The 23,043-nt window shown below is 47.2% G+C and overlaps 1 protein-coding gene across 2 annotated transcripts in view; it reads left to right on the top strand.

Moving 5' to 3' along the window:
• The window catches only part of LOC141172259 (sulfotransferase 2B1-like), a 649,758-nt gene that overhangs the window by 154,757 nt on the left and 471,958 nt on the right, over positions 1–23,043 (top strand). For both annotated transcript variants that reach the window (XM_073656257.1, XM_073656258.1), the window contains exon 2: positions 1,796–1,936. In XM_073656257.1, coding sequence (XP_073512358.1) covers positions 1,796–1,936 — 141 coding nt within the window. The remainder of the gene's footprint in view (positions 1–1,795; positions 1,937–23,043) is intronic.

Raw genomic sequence — 23,043 nt, 5'->3', positions numbered from 1 at the left:
TAATGCTGCGGATTTTTCCGCAATGATAATCCGCAGCGGAAATTTCCGCAGCATGTGCACAGCACATGCGGATTATCATTGGGGCACATGGCAGACCTTCTACCAAGCGTTTTTTAAGCATTTCTGCAGCGGAATTGCCGCTGCGGAAACGCTTAAAAAACGCATAGTGGGCACACAGCCTAAAAAAATATATTATAATTAATATTGTGTCAAATTAATTTCACGTGAACTATCACATGATCTATCACAGGGGATCATGTGACATGTTACGTGATAAATCAGGTGTGTGTGTGGGGGGGGGGGCCGCGCCTTCTAAACTGCCCGGGGCCCTTGCTACTCTTAATCCACCCCTGGTTGGGACAGCTCTCCACAGGCAGAGCTTAGCTCCAGGGCAGGAAGTGGTGATGTGATAGATGTTGCTGTGCAGTATAGTGCAGGGGATGGCGCAGATAATAATCAGTCCACAACTTAATGGCAGTTTCCTCTTATCCTTACTTGCGATGGTTAGGCAGACTGGGGCACGGGTACTAGCTGGTAGTAGAGGTCCGGGCGGCCTGGAAGCAAGTTGGGAATACACCTCGCCAGGTGAAGTTGGAGGCCTTCCCTTTGCGCTAATCTCTTTGGCCCTGCTGCTTGTAGCTATGCTGCGGCCCTTGCTCCTGAGTACAACGTCTTTGTTCTCACCCGTATGGCAGGCAGCTTGGGCCTTCCTGGAGTGTCGCTCCCACGTGGCGGTGCTGGGCCCTATGTGCTGCTGAGCCTCCGGGCGTCTGGTGGGGCCAGCAGACCTGCAGTCTCCTGCCCTCCGGTTTCTGCTGCTGGGCCTTCAGTGTCCCACAACCTTGGACTCCGGTGTCTGGTTCTTCTACGCTCCTCTCTGGGATGAGCTGCCGTGCAGCTCCACTCCCCAGGTCTTTTCTCTTCGCTGTCCTGTCTTCAACTCCCCTCACTAACTCTTACTAACCCCACCTCCAGATCCCAGTTGCTAAGGGGAGGAGCTCCCCTTGCTGGTCTGGAGCCAGGAAAGTGTTGCATGCTAGTATACCTGACTAGGGGACCCCTGCTTGCTTCCAGGCATGGCATCACCCCTTGTTAGGGAGGCAATGCCACTGTGGCAACCGGACTCCTGAGGTGCCACATATACCTGTGCTCTGTTGATCTGTTGATCTATTGCTAACTGACCTTGGTCCTCGTTCTGACCATCCATTTACCTTACCCCTTTGCTGTAATCTGCTAACTTCCTGGTATTCTGGCTTCGGACCATGACTTGACTTCGTCTTTGTGTTTCCCCTTTAGGTTACTACATGATCTTTTGGTATCTGACCCCGGAACATTTGACTATCCTGCCTCACGGCTTGTCCGTGAGTAGTGACTAGCGTCACAGTTGTGTTGTCCTTGATTGGATTTGAACCCATGGCCCAGTGCTAACCACTGAGCCACCATGCTGCCCATTCTATTCCACCCCACAAAGAGTTGTTTGTCCAATTTTTAGTACATTATGTGGCAAATTAAATGGTAGAAAAATAAAAATAATAACTCTTGGAATACAGTTGAAAAATGGAACTGAAAAAAAAATGGAAGAGGTCGAAATAGTGATCAATCAAGTTTGATAATTCTGCGTTTGGTTTATAGGTTATATCAAAGTGCAGCCTTTTTTATCCATCAAGATTTTGTGGGAGCAATGGATAAAATTCATAGATAACAAGTATGACTGGAAAGTGATATAAAACTAAAAGATTAAAACCTTTAAAGAAACTTTTGCTACGGTCTGAACTGCAATCTGTTCTTTTTTCAGATACAATGGCTTTTAATCATTTTGAATATAAAGGAGCCAGATTCGCCATTGGGGTGCACTCAGAAGAGTCTGTTGCTTATGCTGAAAATCAATTTGAAATTTTGGATGATGATGTTTACAATGTAACCTTTCCTAGATCAGGTAAATAATACTGTACAAATTAATATTTGTCACTTTAATAATTTCATTATATCATCAATTTCATAATCTTTTAATTTTCCTTCTTTTTCTAAAGTGAGGCCCGGTATGGTCCAAAAATACCCACCTCCAAATCCCCCACCACTCCTTCATACCAGTGTCATCGGTCCCTGCTAGTCTCCTTGTTTTGTGTGATCAGCACTATGGCGGACATTTGAGGAATCAGTAGATGATAATATATATGTTGTAAGGATTCACGTTCTTTGGCAGTCATTAACGTACCCACAAGCAAAATGTTCTTGTCCAACAATGCAATGTTTATTACTTTCAAAAAGCTTGGATGACTTAACATAAAACAGTCTCTTCTCAGTTTAAACATAAGTAAATAACCTGGCACTCAGTGGACTCGTGAATCTTTTTATGAATTTTTAATAGCAAAGTAGTGCAACAAACAGTCGTTTCGGTCACATAAGACCTTCTTCGGTGTACTACAAAGGTAACAAAAAAATAATGACAATAAGTATCGCATGGATCATTGTATGTATGGGATACAGCATTAATAAACAAACATTAATAAACAAAATCAAAGAATTAAACCAAATTGTCATGGATATTAAGTACATGCAGACAACATAGGACAAGGACGGTAAGGAGGACAAGGGATAGGTGGTGGAGTACAAGAGAAGGGACCTACCAGTATATGGAAGTAGGTGTGTATAAGGCAGAGGCCCTGTAGGTGCTGTCAGCTGTTGGAAGAAATAGAAGTGTGAGCTCCATAAGAGTAGCTAGTGGCACAGGGAGGGGAAAGGGTGTACAATAGGGATAAGGTTACCTGAGGATTATGGAGTCAGGACGCGGTGTCCACTATTTGTTCAGTGTGTTGTGGCAGGTAGGGAGACCATAGTGGTCTTAAATAGGGTGTGGGAGGGTGAGCAATTGATTTCTAGGCCAATCATTGGTGGCAGGGAAGTGGATGCACGATGTATGCTCCGGGCGTAGGACCTGCGTACCGGAAGTAGCGTCATATGACGCTCGCCAGGTCCTGGAAGGAGCTTGCCGGTCATGTGACCGGAAGTGACGCATGTATTGCGTTGGAATGCAGAGAAGAGAGGGAGGACCAAGATGAGGGTCCAGGAGGGATGGGGATCAGGAGTGGGAACGTCACTTAGGATGGAATCTAAAAAATAAGAAGACAATTATGAATTGCTCAGATATAAGCAGTCCACAATACATTTCTTTTGAACATAGTTTGAATGAAAACGGCATCGGATGCAAAAGGCATATATAATCTATATTAAGTTATAAGGCTAAATCCTGAAAAAATGAACATGCAAGCATATGGACATATACAACAAACAGGGGTACTAAGATAAATGAGCTGAGATCATATTCTTTATTCAGACCTTTGGGGGATAATGATTGTAGCTCATGGATCCAGAACGCCTCCCTGTATTTAAGTAAACGAATGCGGTCACCACCTCGTCTCGGCAGGGGGACTTGTTCAATGACCTGGAATTTAAGTTGTGACACTGAATGTCCAGCTGACACAAAGTGTGATGGAACCGGTAGGAGGAGATTTTTGCAGCGAATGGTCGATTTGTGTTTTGAAATTCTGTCTTTGATACATTGGGTAGTTTCGCCGACATAAATGAGGCCACAGGGACATTTGAGGACATAAATCACATAGGATGAATTACAAGTGAAATAATCCTTAATTTTATATTGTTTCCCTGATTGTGGATGGTAGAGAGTGTCTCCTCGGATTATGTTACACTGGTAACATTGTAAACATGGGAATGTCCCGGTTTTGGGTGTAGATAGGAATTTTGCCGGGGTCTGGTATTGGTGGTACCAATGTCAGCATGTACAAGTTGGTCACGGATATTAGTGGCTCTTTCATAGCATGGTATAAAAGGGGCTTTAAATTCCGGGACTGTTGGGTAGGCTGTTTGGAGTATATTCCAGTGTTTAATTTTTCTGTAGAGTATTGAGACCATGGGATGGTAGGTGTGGACAAATGGCATATGATTGTTGGAGGTGAGACGTGTTTGGGTAGTGGGTTCTAAGGCTCGAGACAACGTGTCGGATGGGTAACCTCTATCAAGAAATTTTTGTTTCATCTCATTAATTCTCGAACCCCATGTGGAGGGGTTACTGACTATGTGTTGAACACGATGGAATTGGGATTTGGGAACTGAGGTGAAAATGGATTTAGGGTGTAAGCTTGTGTAATGTAAGAGACCGTTTCTATCCGTGGGTTTAACGTATAGATCGGATGAAAGGTAACCCAAATTGTATTTTATGATGGTAGTGTCCAGGAAATTGATTGAGTCATTGCTGGAAGTGAAGGTGAATCGTAGGCCCTCCCAAGATGAATTAAGAGTCTCAAAGAATTCCGTCAAGGTTTCGATGGGCCCCCTCCATATGCAAAAGATGTTGTCTATGTAGCGCTTCCAGACCGTGGAGTGCATCCTGAAGAGAGGGTTTGTGTAGACTACCTCCTCTTCAAATGTTGACATATAGCAGTTTGCATATGGGGGGGCCGCATTGGATCCCATGGCGGTACCCTATCTTTGTAGGTAGAAGGTGTCCTGAAAAAGGAAAAAGTTTTTGGATAAGACCAAGGTTAAGAGGTCAAGGCAAAGATGGCTGACTTTAGGTGATGTCTGTGAATTTTCCAGTAAATTCTGTACGCAACTGATACCCTTCTCATGTGGGATGGAGGTGTAAAGATTGTTAATATCAAGAGTAACCAGTAGGGAGTCCGGGTTGACCTGTGCGATATCCCTAATGGTAGATAAGAAGGCTCCTGTATCTAGGATAAAGGATGTGGTTTGTTTGACTAGAGGGGTTAAGATTTTTTCCAAAAAGATGGATAAAGGCGATTAGATTGATTGTGTAGAGGCGAGAATCAGACGTCCCAGGGGATTTTCAAGATCCTTATGAATCTTTGGTAGTGTGTAGAACACTGGGGTGTTTGGAGATTTTTTGGATAGAAAATCACAAGTTTTAGAATCAATCATTCCTTTCAGGGAATGGTATTCTAGGGTCTTGGAAATAGCATCCCTAATTTTGGGGGTAGGGTCGTGTGTTAGTTTCTGATATACCGAACTATCCTCCAACTGTCTTTGGATTTCGCTGAGATAAGAGAGTCTGTCCATAACCACTATCGCCCCACCCTTGTCTGCCGGTTTGATAATGATTGAAGGGTCTGATTCAAGTGATCTTAGTGCCTGTCTATCTAGAGGGGATAGATTCTGATGATAATGTAACCGACCCAAATCAATATCAGATCGTAGTTTTTGGAAGGATTGTTTAATGAAATCGATGAAGGTTTCTGTTGCGTGATAATGTTCAGGGGGTCAGTACGGGCTTTTGTTTTTCAATCCTAAACTAGCCGCAGTGATGCTGGCTGGGTTGGTGATAGGTGTGGTGATATTGGAATTGACCCCTGGGCAAAGTGTGCCTTCAGTCTAATGGATCGATAGAACCTCTGTAGTTCCATGTCTAGGACAAAAGTGTTACATTTGTAAGATGGGCAGAAAGATAGGCCTTTCTGCAGTACTGATAATTCCGCTATGCTAAGTGACCGCGAAGAAATGTTCACCACCAATGGGGTCGTACCTGGGAACATGTGACTCTGATGAAGTTCCTGTCGCCTCCTGTTGGTGCCGCCTCTCCTCGTCCTCCTCTTCTTCTGTTGTGCTTCTTGTGATAACCTAAAAAATGAGTGGAAGTTGAGGGGTGGTCTTGTCTGTCCACCTCTGAGCCAGAGGAGGACAGGTCGGTAGAGGAGCGGCCGCGATACATAGGTCCACGCTTCGTGGTGGAGAAGTCGCGCCGTTTATATACTCGATCTTTTTGGTAGTCTTCTGCGTCGCGGATGAATTTCAGTCTCTTCCTGTTTTCAGTGTCCCGTCGATGTTGTTCAATATTCTGATTAACCTTGGTCTTCAAAGAATTAAATTCTTCTGTGGAGATTGTGGATGACAGTTGGGATTCGATGCTGGAGATTTGCTCCTTGGACGAAATAATTTCTTTCTGTAAGAATTCAATCGTTAAAGTCATTAAGTCAAATGAACTCTTGTTCAAAATACATTCAAACTAAGTACACAAATCTTCTTGGTCTCTAAAGAGCGTGGGGCGTAATGGGACTCTAAGTCCCTGCGGAATACGTTGAACTCGGACGTATTCAGAGAGTGTAGCACAATGTAGTTCAATATTAGTGCAGTGGCGTAGTTCCTTCTCCCAGTCCCTGCTTCTCGTCTCCTTGTGTGTGTAATTTTCAGGAACTCACATGGTAGGTTAGATTTGGAGATAATGTTGGAGGTTTCCTCAGCATTGTAAGAGAAGATATTGGTGGTCATGACACACCAGGGTGCTGGTATATAGAAACTAGATACCAGAAATAGAAACTACCGCACTCCTGGAATGGTATCGGTGCCCAGGTAGGGTTATAAGTAAATAACCTGGCACTCAGTGGACTCGTGAATCTTTTTATGAATTTTTAATAGCAAAGTAGTGCAACAAACAGACGTTTCGGTCACATAAGACCTTCTTCGGTGTACTACAAAGGTAACAAAAAAATAACAACAATAAGTATCGCATGGATCATTGTATGTATGGGATACAGCATTAATAAACAAACATTAATAAACAAAATCAAAGAATTAAACCAAATTGTCGTGGATATTAAGTACATGCAGACAACATAGGACAAGGACGGTAAGGAGGACAAGGGTTAGGTGGTGGAGTACAAGAGAAGGGACCTACCAGTATATGGAAGTAGGTGTGTATAAGGCAGAGGCCCTGTAGGTGCTGTCAGCTGTTGGAAGAAATAAAGGTGTGAGCTTCATAAGAGTAGCCAGTGGCACAGGGAGGGGAAAGGGTGTACCATAGGGTTAAGGTTACCTGAGGATTATGGAGTCAGGATGCGGTGTCCACCATTTGTCCAGTGTGTTGTGGCAGGTAGGGAGACCATAGTGGTCTTAAATAGGGTGTGGGAGGGTGAACAATTGATTCCTAGGCTAATCATTGGTGGCAGGGAAGTGGATGCACGAGGTATGCTCCGGGCGTAGGACCTGCGTACCGGAAGTAGCGTCATATGACGCTCGCCAGGTCCTGGAAGGAGCTTGCCGGTCATTTGACCGGAAGTGACTCGTGTATTGCGTTCCACAATAGAAACTGTGCATTCCACCAGGTGCCAGGAGCGTTGTGATAAGAATTGGAATGCAGAGAAGAGAGGGAGGACCAAGATGAGAGTCCAGGAGGGATGGGGATCAGGAGTGGGAACGTCACTTAGGATGGAATCTAAAAAATAAGAAGACAATTGTGAGTTGCTCAGATATAAGCAGTCCACAATTATTTCTTTTGAACATAGTTTGAATGAAAACGGCATCTCTTCTCAGTTTAAAGGTACAGTATAGCAAAATAAACAAGCAGCAAATACGAGCTCACCCACTCAGAAAACAGTCCACCTCTCTCAGTCTCTGGCATAGACTAACCTAGCCTAGGGTCCTTTCCTCCTCCCACACACAGACAGCTCTAAAACAGCTCAATTGCCTTAAACAGGGCCTGTAAAGGCCGGACTGGAGGTATTTCATGCTTATCCAAGCTCTCCTGGTCACTGCTAAAACCAGGACTCAAAATTTAGTCCCAATAACAATCTCTTGGTGGCAACCCACTATCGCTGGAGCCTTCACCTCAGGGACTTACATCACTGAGGCTGTATATATATATATATATATATATATATATATATATAACTTTTACACCACACTGGAACTGATTTATGAAAAGTTACCTTTACCTTGTTTCTTTTGAGTTAACTGTGCACTTATTTTTTTATTGAATTTACAGAAGCAAGATTTCGGTACCTTTACGTAAATTTCTTTCCAGGTTTTTTTGAATGCTTGCATAAAATAATTGTGTTTTTAATTTAATTTAAATTTTTTTGTGGTAGTATTTTATAATGCTTGTACATTCATTTTTCCAGTGTATTTGAAATCCTATAACGAAGCCTATAGTGAAATGCCATACCTAGAGCATATTGCCGTTTGAAATAAATTCACATTGATCATAATGAAATAAACAAACAAAATGTCGTGCATGCATCTGCCACAACTGACTTCAAACCAAAATGTAGCAGAGAAAGACACTAAAATTATATCAACACTCTGTTCTTGAATCGAAAATTGGCAAAAATAAATATATGTTACAAGTACAGGGTATTTGGCATCCTGTAACCCCATGTAAGGTGCCAGAGGGCGGTAGCCATGGTAGAGCTGCTGCTCAATGATGCCTCAGCACTTTATAGGAAAAGCGTGTCCCAGTCCCAGTGTGCTGTCAGATGTGGGGCGAGCTACACTTGCAGGTTGCAGGTGTTGCGCCCCCTGGGGCCGTAGGGTACGCGGAAGCCGGGCCGGTCAGTTCTATTGAAGTAGTCTTGATGGCAGTGAGCTAGGCCTCAGGGCAGTTAAATGAGAGATTTAGGATGTTGGTGTTGTGCAAGGCAGGTGACTCAGCAATTAAGTAAAGGACACAGCGTGGTGCAATCTTCAAGTGTTTACTCACAGTTATTAAGATGCTCCAGGTTACAACTGCCAGATTATAACAGCCTGCCGAGTCCTGTGTCATCCGGGGAAGTGATCCAGCCAACTCTCAGATATCTTGGATGCACTTGAACAGGACCCCCTTTTTGTGTACCTTTCCAGGTCGTCTCTCTGTGCTGGCTCTCGCCCTCCTGCCCTACGCCTTGTTGGACGACGTCCTATGAGTCCCCTTTTGTCCTATAAGGCCACCTTTTCAGCAAATGTGCATGGTCTTTGGCTACGGTACTTGAAGATTCCGCAACCTCCGGTTTGCTAGCTGAGTCTTGCAGTCCTCCACTAGTCTGGGGCCGGTCCCCTGCTGCGGCCTGATCCCTTCATGGTCAGCATGAACTCAGGCGCATGGGTGGACTCCGCACTTCTCGTGCCCCTAGGATCCTTTCTCTCTCTGAAACCTTTCTCACTGCTCCGGTATTCTCTCCTCACTCTCCTACTGGGCCTCCCTGACTGGGCCCTACTCCTCCACGGTCCTCACCCACTGTTCTCTCGCTTCAAGGACCCTTCTAGATGTTTCTACCCTTCTTTTTATACTCTCTGTCATGTGACCCACGTCACCAACTGTCACTCTATGTGGTCCCCTCTACCTTCAGTCCTTCCTTCAGTGCTCCCCTAAACTACTTCCTCCATCCACCTCCTCTACCTAGTTCCACCTTCCAGACAGGAACCGGGTCTGTGCTCTCCCTCAGGAGTTATCTAGACCCTCGTAATGGAGTGGTGTGGTGTTGGATGTGAGTGGTTGGGTGCTGGGTCCCTGGCTACCTCCTTGCCTGAGAGTGGGGTACCACACCTCTGGCTGAGATGCAGTACCTCTGTGGCAACTGGACCCGCAGGGGCGCCACACAGGCCTCCGCTGTCTTCGATTCTCCAGATTCAGAAACAGCTGGACACAGATAAGGGGACACCTAGTTCGTTCCAACACATAAAAGTTTACTGGACAGTTCAAGTATGTCAGATTGTAACACGCAGTACTGGGCACATCACTCTCCATTTCTTGTTTCCTTAATACAGTACATTTCCCACTTTACTTTCCACTCTGCTTGAACTATCCCTCCCTTACTGGTTCCTTCAGACCCAGGGATTTCACGTCTGGCCTCACAGTATTGCCAAGATCCGTCACCTTTCCTGCAAGTGATTCCACGTCAATCATCCTCAGTATCGAAGGGGTTAAGGTGCCCTCCATAGCTCCTGTTTCGAGCCTTATGCTCTGGACATTGTAGGAAAGTCCGCAGGGAGTCTTGAAAGGCCTCATACCTCCCTGAACAAATGTTCTCACTTCTGTTAGCAGCCCACTGCACAGTGAAGTTGATCTTGTCACTGTCACACTATGAACTCACCCTGAACTCCCTATCTAGGAAGTAATCTCCCTTTTTACTAGCACTAACCCCCATTCCACTATGGGCTCATCCCAGACATTAACTGTATTTTATCCTATTAACATCACTTAACTACAATCACTGTACACTAAGGATCTTATCACACTTACAATACTTATCACTTTCAATTTTACCCTATTGTCACTACCTTATGTCCTAGTTTACCTGCAGTTACCATCTATCTTTATCCTATGCACTATATCTTATCCTGTACTTACCTTGCACTATACACTGTTAGCATTATAAATTAACTCTTTACATTACTTATACTCTAAGCATTAGCACATCACATTGCTCACTTAAAACTGCGGGACATAATATCTGCATAAAAAATGCATGACATATACACATGATGCGATTGTTGTCCTCGGAGGGCAGGAATGCAACAGTACAGTCCAAGCCCTTAAACCCAAATCAATTATAGGACCGAGTCGTGGCAGGGCTCATGATTAGAGATGAGCGATCATTTCAGTGTTCGGCTCTGAAATGTTCGCGGAATAATGTAGAAACACATAAAATTAGGGGTAGACACCAGGAAAGTGCCATCAATTGACCCAGAGTACAAGTACTATAATTATTATTACTATTACAGCTTCATTTATTCCTTGGCGCGTTACATGTGAAAAGGGGTCACCAACTGGTACAAGGGGAGAGAGGACCCTGCCCGTGAGGGCGCACAAACAATGTACAAGGGATGGTTGAGGGTACAGTAGGTCAGGGTACAGCTTTCGTGCAGTGGTATGCTGGAGCGAGGCTTACCGCAGATTGTACGCTTGTCACAAGAAGTGGGTCTTCAGCTTCCTTTTCAAGGTTTCCACTCAAAGCGACAGTCTGATGTGTTGGGGTACGGAGTTATTCAAGTAGTGTAGATGCACGGGACAAATCTGCTGAGTGCCTAAATCACGGTGAGCTTCCAGGAGCTCACAACTGAGCAGATTAACCCCTGCACCAATTTAATATGAAGGCGAAAGGCTCCTAATGACTGCAGGAGTGGGAGGAATCATATGCTGCAGTCTTCTTGCTCCTCTCTGTCACGGTAAACCCGTGACACCTTGCAAGCTTCAAGACAATGTTCACAAGGTAGACAGCAGCAGTGGTCGGTCTCCTATACAACGAGCTAACTCCTTTATGATGATAGAGGACAACATCTGCAAGTAGTTTGTATGTTCTCCCCATGTTTGCGGGGGTTTCCCCCAGGTTCTCCAGTTACCTCCTCAGAAAAAAAGCAGCCACACAGGAGTGTTCACAGTTCAAAAAATTAGGGCCTGACACCACCATTTCCGTGGACAACAGATTGGAGATGGTGGAGTTCCACCTCTTAGCTTTGACGTGTGGGAGGAAACAATCTTTTAGGTGACCACAACTGTGGGACCGACAGCTGGCTGCAGTGCTAAAAGAGGGCGGAGTACGGTGAAATGGACAAACTGCTGGACCGTGAGTGAGGTGCAGGCGCAGATGTTACAGTGGATTGAGAAACATGTGGTGTGCTCGGTGAAACAAACACAACAGGCATGTCCGCTTTAGTTACTGCTGACGGGCTCTCACTCAGCCTGACTGGAGCTTGTAGAGAACTGGAGGTTCTGCGGTGGGAGACCTCCATGCCAATACTTGGCACGGTAACAGAGGATGAAAAAGCAGTGGATGCACTTGGTGGGGCAGCTGATGGTTGTTGAGGTCCGCTGGTCTGCATTTCAGAGCTGTGAGATTCCGATCATAATGCATGTTTGCACATGTGAATGTTCATGTAGTCAAATTATTGCAGTTTTTCCCTCTACTGAGTTTTTTATCGTAAAGTTTGCAGATAACTAGTTTTGAACGAGCACTAAACTGCTCGGATACTCATTGCTCGGGTCAAGGAAATTGGAATACTCGAGTGCTCGGTCCGAGTAACAAGCCCAATGTAAGTCTATGGGAAACTCGAGCATTTTTCCAGCGGCTCCCCGCAAGAGGGCCTAAAGATTGTCCAAATCAATGGGAACAGTGCTCAAATAACATGGGGACAGCATGGGGTAGACTCCTGGAAGCATTTCTGACTCCCAGGTCATTGCTGTCAACAATGTTGTTAGAGGTATTACGCCACTTTTACAGGCTCACAATAAAGCATACAAAAACTAATCCAAAATGGATTTTCCTGGGAAATATGTTTAGGAACATTCTTCCCAGGGTAATGACTTGTATATAAGTCAAAATAAATATACAAAAACAAAAAAGCTTCTCCACACCTTGGGCTATGTTTACATGTAGCGATTTTGATGCGTTTTTGCACTTTTGCATTGCTTTCAACCATGACAAATGAATTCAAAGGGAAATGTCATTTTAATATTTTACAACCTTACCTGGCCATGTGGTGTGTGAAACATGATCAGACACATCCTGTTTCATTTATGAAGGAAGGATTGTGAAAGTCACAAACACAATTTTTACAACCTTACTATTATTCCTCACATGTAATAAACCTGTCAAACAGTTGCAAATCATGCACACGGGAGCGATTCAACCATATCACCGGGCAGCTATAAATACTCGGAGCTCGGCCCGAGCGTACTCGGACAGAACATACTCGCTCAACACTAATAGCATGTCATTAGATGCGGTAAATCTGCATGTAACTAAACACAAGTGCGGTAATTACAATGCAGCGTTTTGGATGCAGTGAAAATATGCTGCATCCAAAACGCTAACATTCATGACTGTGGGCATGTACAAGCAGAATTTGCAGTGCCGCTCTGTATCTAAGGGCAAGGAGCCTTTTATTGTGTAAAAAAATGTGGGGGATGGGAGTGGACTGAAAGTACATGGGACAAATGCCCCGGCACACTATGTGCCCCTCCACCTTGGAAATTTTGCTTGCATTGCATCATATATTTATACAAATAATGAAGTACATGAAGCAAGCAAAATTTCTAACATGATGGTGGGAGGTACTGCACAGTGTGCAGGGGCATTTGTCTTTATGTAGTTTCAGTCCACTCCTCTCCCATCCCCAACATTATGTACAAATTTTAAAAATGACAATGGTCCCCTGCCCTTTCATACAAAGTGCTGCTGGCTGCCCACCCCGTTGCACTGGCACAGACACTGTCTGAGACATACAATGATTTAAGCTAATGTTTGTCTGTGGCAAATGGCAGGAACACTAGAAGGCAGCCAGCAAGCACTCTGTATAAAATAGCAGCGGACCATTATTTACTGATATAGACAAAAAACATACTTTTTAGACAGAATACACACTTTGAGACTGGAGCAACAGGGCTCAGCAGGAGACGAGGCAGCAGGCAAGCTCTGGGTCATGGTGCGTGGGGTGGCAGCCGGCGGCTCCTCTTCAGCAGAGCAGAAGGACACTGGCTCATGTCAGCCATTTCATCTTTTAAATAGACCCGCGCCCACGCTAGCGCTGTGTATGCTGGGCCCTCCCTGACGTCAGGTGGCAGGGCGGTCCCAGCATCATTTAAACTGCCCGCGCTAGTGAATATACAGCTGCGGTGGCCAGATGGGAGCGGCTGTGTGATGCAGCGTGTCTGTGAGTGGCTGCTTTGAAATTTGGGTCCTGCCCTGCCTGACATCATGTCACATGATGTCACGAAGGCAGGGCAGGACCCAAATTTCAAAGCAGGCAATCACAGACACGCTGCATCATGCTGCATCACGCTCCCATCCAGCTGCAGCTGTATATTCACTAGTGGGGGCAGTTTAAATGATGTTGGGACCGCCCTACCCCATGACGTCAGGCAGGGCAGTCCCAACATCATTTAAGCTGCCCGCGCTAGTGAATATACAGCTTCAGCAGGATGGGAGCAACTGTGTGATGCAGCCAGCCTGTGTGATGATGTCATGTGACACAGGGCGGTTACAGAATGATTCAAGCCTCCTGCGGCTGCGCGCACGCAACGGTGACGATCTGAACCTTCGGACAGAACGGCGGTGACAAAAAAAAAAAGAAAAGATTGCACATTATAATGGGAGCAAATCATGGGGCCCCCGGAAGTGTGAGGCCCCGAGCGGTAGCCCAGATTCCCCTCATTATAATCCGCCTATGAGGCCAGCTATTTTAAACTGTGGTTTGTCCGTCACATGGATCACAAATAATTGCGCTGAAAATATTGCCATTTCTGGCTTCCATTGAAATTTTGTTGCAGTGTGTCAGCAAAGTTATTGACACGAGGTTGCTGTTAAAAATTGTTACTTAAAGGCCAGCTATTTAAAACTGTGTTTTGTCAGTCACATGGATCACATATGCAGTACAGACCAAAAGTTTGGACACACCTTCTCATTTAAAGATTTTTCTGTATTTTCATGACTTTGAAAATTGTACATTCACACTGAAGGCATCAAAACTATGAATTAACACATATGGAATTACATACTTAACAAAAAAGTGTGAAACAACTGAAAATATGTCTTATATTCTAGGTTCTTCAAAGTAGCCACCTTTTGCTTTGATGACTGCTTTGCACACTCTTGGCATTCTCTTGATGAGCTTCAAGAGGTAGTCACCGGAAATGGTTTTCACTTCACAGGTGTGCCCTGTCAGGTTTAATAAGTGGGATTTCTTGCCTTATAAATGGGGTTGGGACCATCAGTTGTGTTGTGCAGAAGTCAGGTGGATACACAGCTGATAGCCCTACTGAATAGACTGTTAGAATTTGTATTATGGCAAGAAAAAAGCAGCTAAGTAAAGAAAAACGAGTGGCCATCATTACTTTAAGAAATGAAAGTCAGTCAGTTTGAAAAATTGGGCAAACTTTGAATGTGTCCCCAAGTGCAAGTTGCAAAAACCATCAAGCGCTACAAAGAAACTGTCTCATATGTGGACCGTCCCAGGAAAGGAAGACCAATAGTCACCTCTGCTTCTGAGGATAAGTTTATCCGAGTCACCAGCCTCAGAAATCACAGGTTAACAGCAGCTCAGATTAGAGACCAGGTCAATGCCACACAGAGTTCAAGCAGCAGACACATCTCTTCAACAACAGTTAAGAGGAGACTTTGTGCAGCAGGCCTTCATGGTAAAATAGCTGCTATGAAACCACTGCTAAGGACAGGCAACAAGGAGAGGAGACTTGTTTGGGCTAAAGAATGCAAGGAATGGATATTAGACCAGTGGAACTTTGTGCTTTGGTCTGATGAGTCCAAATTTGAGATCTTTGGTTCCAACCACCGTGTCTTTGTGCGACGCAGAAAAGGTGAACGGATGGACTCTACATGCCTGGTTCCCACCGTGAAGCATGGAGGAGGAGGTGTGATGGTGTGGGGGTGCTTTGCTGATGACACTGTTGGGGATTTATTCAAAATTGAAGGCATACTGAACCCGCATGGCTACCACAGCATCTTGCAGCGTTATGCTATTCCATCCGGTTTGCGTTTAGTTGGACAATCATTTATTATTCAACAGGACAATGACCCCAAACACACCTCCAGGCTGTGTAAGGGCTATTTGACCAAGATGGAGAGTGATGGGGTGCTACGCCAGATGACCTGGCCTCCACAGTCACCAGACCAGAACCCAATCGAGAAGGTTTGAGGTGAGCTGGACCGCAGATTGAAGGCAAAAGGGCCAACAAGTGCTAAGCATCTCTAGGAACTCCTTCAAGATTGTTGGAAGACCATTTCCGGTGACTACCTCTTGAAGCTCATCAAGAGAATGCCAAGAGTGTGCAAAGCAGTCATCAAAGCAAAAGGTGGCTACTTTGAAGAACCTAGAATATAAGACATATTTTCAGTTGTTTCACACTTTTTTGTTAAGTATATAATTCCACATATGTTAATTCATAGTTTTGATGCCTTCAGTGTGAATGTACAATTTTCAAAGTCATGAAAATACAGAAAAATCTTTAACTGAGAAGGTGTGTCCATGTGGCGCTCCTGCGGGTTCAGTCGCAACAGAGGTACTGCATTTCACCCAGAGGTGTGGTATCTCACTCTCAGGTAAGGAAGGAGTAATGCTCGGGACCCTAACACCTGCATCCAACACTACACAACTCCAGACCTGCAGGAGGGGCAAGATGCGTTGCTTTCCTGCTCGTAGAGACCTGGGAGTTTGCTGAACCCCTCCCTGACTAAGCACAGGACGCCGTGGGAAGTTACTCTAGTACTGGTAACTGGAAGTCTAAGAGACCGTGAGTATACCCTGAGGACTGCACCTTACTGTCTCTGTGATCATTATCTGCGCCATCCTCTGCACTACACCATAACAGCAACATCTACAATGCCGTGGAGCTAAGTTCTACCTGTGGAGAGCTAAACCAACTCTGCTGCATTCACACCAGCTCCAGGGGACCTGTTCTGCAGTGGCAGCTCCTTTTAGCCGCATACCACAGGCGGCGTTACGAACTGTATATAAAAACTATAAATCCCCTGTATATATCTCCTTTTATTGATCACCCAGGGTCACGGACTGAGTCACCGCCACTGTGACATCTCCCCTAGCAACGACCGGCCTTGCACCGAGTACCCCACGGCCCAGGGGGCGCGTCAACTTGGCGTCATGAACAGGATATGAACCCACTCGTTATCATCTGGTATTGTGCGCCTAGAGACTGTGTTCTATACTGAATGTGGCGCCCGCCCCTGAAGAATGGGCACCATTATGTGCGAGACCAAAGACAACAAGAAACCACCCCCCCATCGTGGGCCGGGTTCCCGAATGGCGCCAAAAGCGGGGCCCGCCCAGAGCAGCAGTGACCATGTATGTGGATGTGTCCATCAAGCTGGGGGGGCCGCCCCTAGGTATGGCCGACAGCAAGCTGCCATGGAACCGCCCTCGACAGGGGAGAGAAGAAACCTTGGAGACAGGGAGGAGTCTCGGACAGTGCAAACAGACTGCACCCGGCAGGCAAGATGGAGGGAGGTGAGCCTGGAACTCCAGTCTGTGGCCTGCAGCAGCGCGAGACACCCCTCAACCTGGAGGAGGTGGTCTACAAATTGTCCTTGGAGGATGCCGAGATGCAAGAACTAGGTCGGCGGGTGGAGAAGGCCCCGCAGGCAGCCATCGCCGGCTGGAAGGAGGAGGTGCTGGGGAAGATGATGACCAGGCGGCAGCCAGCGCTGCATTCTACTGGCAGCGCCTCAGCCCCGGCGGAGCCTGACCAGAACCAGGAGGCAGTGTGCAGCACAGTAGCGGCCGCGGGAGCAGGTAAGAGGAGTCTCCCTGTCCTGGGCGCTGACGGCGCTGACCTGCTCCTGGGCCCCCTGGCGGAACCGCCATAGCCTGGCGCGCATGCCCCCGCTCTGCTCCTGGCCCGGAGCCTTCTACTCCGGGCACTGATGAGGAAGACCTGTTCCTAGGCCCCCTTCAAGAGCCATCTGCCCCTACACCCGAATTGGTGTATGGGCGCGGCCTGGTCCGCGGAGGTGGAAGACCAGAGCCTCCCACTGCTACCCGCTCCTGAGCCCTCAGCTCTCTACGGGAGTGAAGAGGACCAGTTCCTTTGGGATAACCCGGGGGGGACCTTATTGGTTTTCCCCGGGAGACATGGAGGGAAGCTGCCCAATGAGAGGAGTATTGCAGGCGGGAGCTCCTGCAGCTGGAGAAAGAGCGGTGCATCCGGCGGGAGAGCAGGGAGAAGATGGAGGCGAAAAATATGGAGGAGAAGGCCGGGGCCCGCAGGCAAAGTCAACCACGCTTGAGCCACGTGCGAAGGGGACCGTGGTGAAATTTGACTTAGAGGCCAGGTGGGGATTTATAAGAGAGCCCCACATGGCGTGGGACTTCTTCGTCAATCGGCGGGATGTGGAGTACCATCTCCAACATGGACACCCCGACCGAGATTTGTACCCCGGTGACCGAGTTACTTACACTCGGCACAGGGGAGAACAGAGTTGGTACGCTCTCCATGTACACAGGGTGGTGAAACAGGAGAGTGTACCCTCGCCATCAGAGGCTGATGACCCGGCTGGGTCAGCCTGCAAGAACCAGGTGTTTCCCGGGAGGGGGCACCACTGCTGAACTGTTAAAGTTGAGTGATGTACATAGTTACCCGGAAGGGTACTGCAGCATTTAAGTCTGTTTGTTTACTTATTGTGTGTTTACTTAGCAACCCGGTAAGGGTATAAAGACATTGAGGTGGAAGACGGTGATCTCCCTAAAAAACTTGTACTTGTACATAGTTGCACTTCTTAAAGTGCCCCTTATTGGTTTTATACAACAAGACTGACCTCTGAACAAAAACCCGTTTGGCGTGGCTGAAGACATCCAACACCCGGATCACCTATGCCCTGCAGCCACGCCCAGGGCCTACTTTGAGGGTTTTCGGACGGGTCCCTCATGTTGCTCAAATTGCACCTTTACCAGTGAAAAGGACATTCGGCTGTAAATTTCACTGTATTTGAGTGAAAATGTTTGATACGAGAAATGTTTTATCTGCTTGAAAAATGTTTTATATGTGTGAAGAAGAAAAATGTGTTCTTTGAAAAGTTTTATATGGTAACCTGTAACGTTTAAAAAAAGAAGTGTGCCTCCCATAAAGGGAAGAAAAGTTTTGGTTATGATCTTATATGCAAATGCATTCTAAAAATTGTATGTCTAAAATGTGTTTTTACTCTGTTCCAGCCCGCGGACGTGCTGTGTTTTACCAGGGGGGTATGTGGCGCCCCTGCGGGTTCAGTCACCACAGAGGTACTGCATCTCACCCAGAGGTGTGGTATCTCACTCTCAGGTAAGGAAGGAGTAATGCCCGGGACCCTAACACCTGCATCCAACACTACACTACTCCAGACCAGCAGGAGGGGCAAGATGCGTCACTTCCCTGCTGAGCCCTGTCCCTGGCTGGAGTGGGGGGAACCAAAGTAGGGGGAACCATGTAGTGGGTGAGGGTGGAAGAAGAAGTTCAGGGGAGCACTTGTTAGGGATAGTATAAAGAGAGAAGCCGTCTTGAAAGAGTGGGTTCAGTCAGATCAGTCTGAGGAGGACAGTGAGAGGAGCAGGAGCTCTGTAATAATATAATAGTAATAATAATAGTTTTTATTTTTATAGCGCCAACATATTCCGCAGCACTTTACAAATTTTAGAGGGGATATATACAGATAATACAGAATAAGCATATCTGAGCTCTGCTCAGGAGGAGAGCCTAGCCAGAGAGGCCCAAGACTGAAGAGAGAGAGGAGCAGGAAAGGCTCCAGGAACGTGGAAGGGACCCCAGGGGTACGGGTAGTGCTGGAGGCCACCCGTACACCCGAATCTACCAGAAGGTGGAGGGGTCAGGTCACACAGAGGGGACCGGTCCCTAAACTAGCAGAGTTCTTTAAGCCTCAACTAGGAAACCGGAGGCTGGAGTATTTCAGGTACTGCAGCCACAAGCCACATCTAATCACCAGAAAGGTGACCATAGAGGACCCAGGGGACAGCGTAGACGTCGCCCGGCAAGGTCCTCGGCCACTGGCCTGAGACACTGGGTGTGAGGTGCAGGGAGACGACCAGAAGGAACAAACAGAAGGGGGTCCCGTTACGTACTCCGGAGAGACCTGGGAGTTTGGTGAACCCATCCCTGAGTAAGCACAGGACGCCGTGGGAAGTTACTCTAGTACTGGTAACTGGAAGTCTAAGAAACTGTGAGTAAACCCTGAGGACTGCACCTTACTGTCTCTGTGATCATTATCTGCACCATCCTCTGCACTACACCATAACAGCAATATCTACACTGCCCTGGAGCTAAGCTCTACCTGTGGAGAGCTAAACCAACTCTGCTGCATTCACACCAGCTCCAGAGGACCTGGTGTGAATGCAGGCTCCCTTTAGCCGCATACCACAGGTGGCGTCACGAACTGTATATAAAAACTATAAATCCCCTGTATATATCTCCTTTTATTGACCGCCCTGGGTCACAGACCGGGTCTCCGCCACTGTGACATCTCCCCTAGCAACGTCTGGCCCGGTGCCGATAACCCCACGGCCCAGGGGGCACGTCATCCAAACTTTTGGTCTGTACTGTAAGTTCGCTCCAAATTCAGCCTTTTGTAGCGAGCGTGGAAGATACAGTATTGTCCTCCATTTAAAATGGGCAAGACATGTGGAAAGGGACGGGGAACTGGATGTGATGGTGATGGTGCATGCAGAGGCCGAGGCCATGGGCAAGCTGAAATGGTGCCACAACAAACGCCCATATCTTCTCGCTCGACCTTCCTGTCCCAATTAATAGGGGACCGCAGAACACCACTATTGAACACAGAGCAGTGTGAAAAGGTTATTGGTTGGATAGCAGATAATGCTTCCAGTCACTTAGCCACCATCACCACCACCCCGTCTTCCACACGGTCAAGTCTCAGTAGCCGTGAGTCTGGACCGCATATTCCTCACCCTGATCCTCCTTCCTCCCACCATGCCGAGTGCCCAGAGACAACTGATCCAACACTTGGACACTCCAGAGAGCTGTTCACTTTTCCATTTATAGATTCGGGCCTCTCGCCTAGTCCACTTGAAGCGGAGCAAGAGGAGATCGCATGTAGCGATGCCCAAATATTTGAGCAGCCACTGTCATATGAAGGCGACGGTGGGAAAGTGTCACAAGAGGTGGACGATGATGAGACACAATTGCCAGAAACTCAGGAGGAGGACCAGGGTGCGGAAGTGTAAGACGAGGTGGTGGATGATATTGTAACTGACCCAACCTGGCTAGGGGACATACAGAGCAAGAACAGCAGCACACAGGAGGAGGGAGGCATAGCACCACAACAGGCAGGAAGAAGCAGTGTGGTGGCCGCAGACACAAGTCGGGAAAGCGTTCCTCGTATCGCCAACACGACGGAAGTTGCCAGTACAACGGTTAGGTCTTCCCGAGTCCGGTTATTTTTTAAAGACTCTGCAGATGACCCCAGGAAGGCCATTTGCACCACCTGCCAGTCCAGCATCAACAGGGGTAGCAAAACTAGAAGCCTGACCACCACCAGCATGATCAGGCACATGGAAGCAAAGCACCCGACTAAGTGGGCCGAATCCCAGGGTCCAGTAACAGTGTCTGCCTGTGACACCACTGCTTCTTCCGCTGTTGTGCATGCACGCCAATCCATTGTCCATGGCTCATGCCAATATGCCTCCCACCCTGCACCTATCATTGCACACTCTCAAGTAGCACCATCAGAAAGCACGTCCACTTACTTGTCCCAGCGCAGCATTCAGTTGCCCATACCGAAGTCCTTGGAACGCAAGTGCAAATACGCAGCCAATGCCCCACAGGCCATACTGCTAAATTTGCTTATTTCACGACTGCTTGCACTCGAAATGTTGCCTTTTAGGCTGGTGGAGATGGAAGTTTTATGCAACCTGATGGCGGAGGCCGGCCCTCGGTACTCGGTCCCCTACTATTTCTCCCGCATTACACAAACATGTGTCCCACAATATTAGCCGTGCCCTCAGCAATGGAGTTACTGGGAAAGTCCACCTAACCACGGACACATGGACAAGTGCTTGTGGGCAGGGACGGTACATCTCGCTGACGGCACACTGGGTTAACATAGTGGAAGCCGGGACCCAGTCGGACCTTGGGACGGAACACATCCTCCCGATGCCGAGGATTGCGGGCCCTAGGTCATTCAGGGTTGCCCCCACAGTCTACAGCTCCTGCACCTCATCCTCCTCAGCCTCCTCCTCCTCTTCAGCCTCCATCTCCGAAATGACCACATCAGTCACAAGCTCGAAGCACTGCAGTACTGCCTCGGCCAAGCGGCAACAGGCTGTGCTGAAGCTAATATACATAGGTGACAAACCGCACAATGCTGAAGAGTTGTGGACAGCTCTGAAAGAGGAGGCAGATCTGTGGCTGACACCGCTAAACCTACAGCCAGGCATGGTCATGTGTGACAATGGCCGGAACCTGGTGGTGGTTCTGAGGCGAGGAGAGCTCAAACATGTACCATGCCTGGCCCATGTGCTTAACCTTGTGGTTCAGCGGTTACTCAAAACCTACCCGGAGCTGCCGAATCTGCTTGTCAAAGTATGCTGCCTGTGTGCCCATTTTAGAAAGTCAGCTACAGCTTCCGCCGCCCTTTCCATGCTTCAGCAGCATTTGCAGCTTCCGGCTAAGCGACTGGTGTGTGATGTCCCCACGCGTTAGAACTCTACACTGCAGATGTTGGGAAAGATTTGTGAGCAGAAGAGGGCAGTTGTTGAGTACCAGCATCAACAAGGCTGTCAGTATTTGTTGAGTTTATGTTACGCTGCCTTTCCCGTGACCCTCGCTTTCTCAAAATTTTGGGTGAGGCTGTATGCCCACTATGCGTTTTTTTAAGCGTTTCCGCAGCGGCAATTCCACTGCAGAAACGCTTTAAAAACGGTTGGTAGAAGGTCTGCCATGTTAACCAATGATAATCCGCATGTGCTGTGCACATGCTGCGGAAATTTCCGCTGCGGATTTTCATTGCGGAAAAATACGCAGCACAACCAATTATTTTACGGAAGCGCGGCGTTTTCACCGCCATTAACTTGCATTGGAATGCATGGAATCAGCATCACTGCATCTGTACAAGCGGATTTCATGAGTTTCAATGTGCGGATGGCACCCGGGTTTGGAGAAGCGGAGACTCTCCTCCAGACCCGGGTACCATAGTACCTGTAAAAAAAAAGAATAAAATAAAAAATGTACAGTACATTATACTTACCTTCTGATGGCCCCCAGTATCTTTGTCCTGGCTTGCCGGCAGCTCGCAGTGGACTCAAGGACCTGCCATGACGTCATTTAGTCAACTGACGGGTCACGCGACCGCTGACGTCGGCAGGTCCTTTAGTGTACCGCGAGCTGTCGGCAAGCCAGGACGCATCAGATAAAGACACCGGGGGCCATCAGAAGGTATTTATTTTTTATTTTTTACCATTCTTTCGGTCACACTATATAAATCCACGCCGGTTGCATGGATTTATATAGTGTGACGAAGTTGTCAAGCACTTTCCAAATCTCTTGGAAAGCGCTTGACAACCCGCATGCGGAAATGCATGTGAAGAACGCTTCACTTCCACTTGTCCCTGGCAGGAAAAATGCAGGTACAATCCGCATGTGTTTTTTCTGCCAGGGAGATGCAGAAACGCTCAGGAAATAATCTGGAGCATTTCTGCATCATGGGCACATAGCCTGACAGTCATTACTGGTTGGTGACACTTCTAGACCCACGCTACAAGGAGAACTTTAAATCTCTTATTCCTGAGGCG

This window comes from Phyllobates terribilis, unplaced genomic scaffold (genome assembly GCF_046119375.1).
Source record: "Phyllobates terribilis strain yellow unplaced genomic scaffold, ASM4611937v1 Scaffold_12__6_contigs__length_324123572, whole genome shotgun sequence".
Classification (NCBI taxonomy): domain Eukaryota; kingdom Metazoa; phylum Chordata; class Amphibia; order Anura; family Dendrobatidae; genus Phyllobates; species Phyllobates terribilis.
This window is presented reverse-complemented; position numbering and strand designations above follow the sequence as displayed.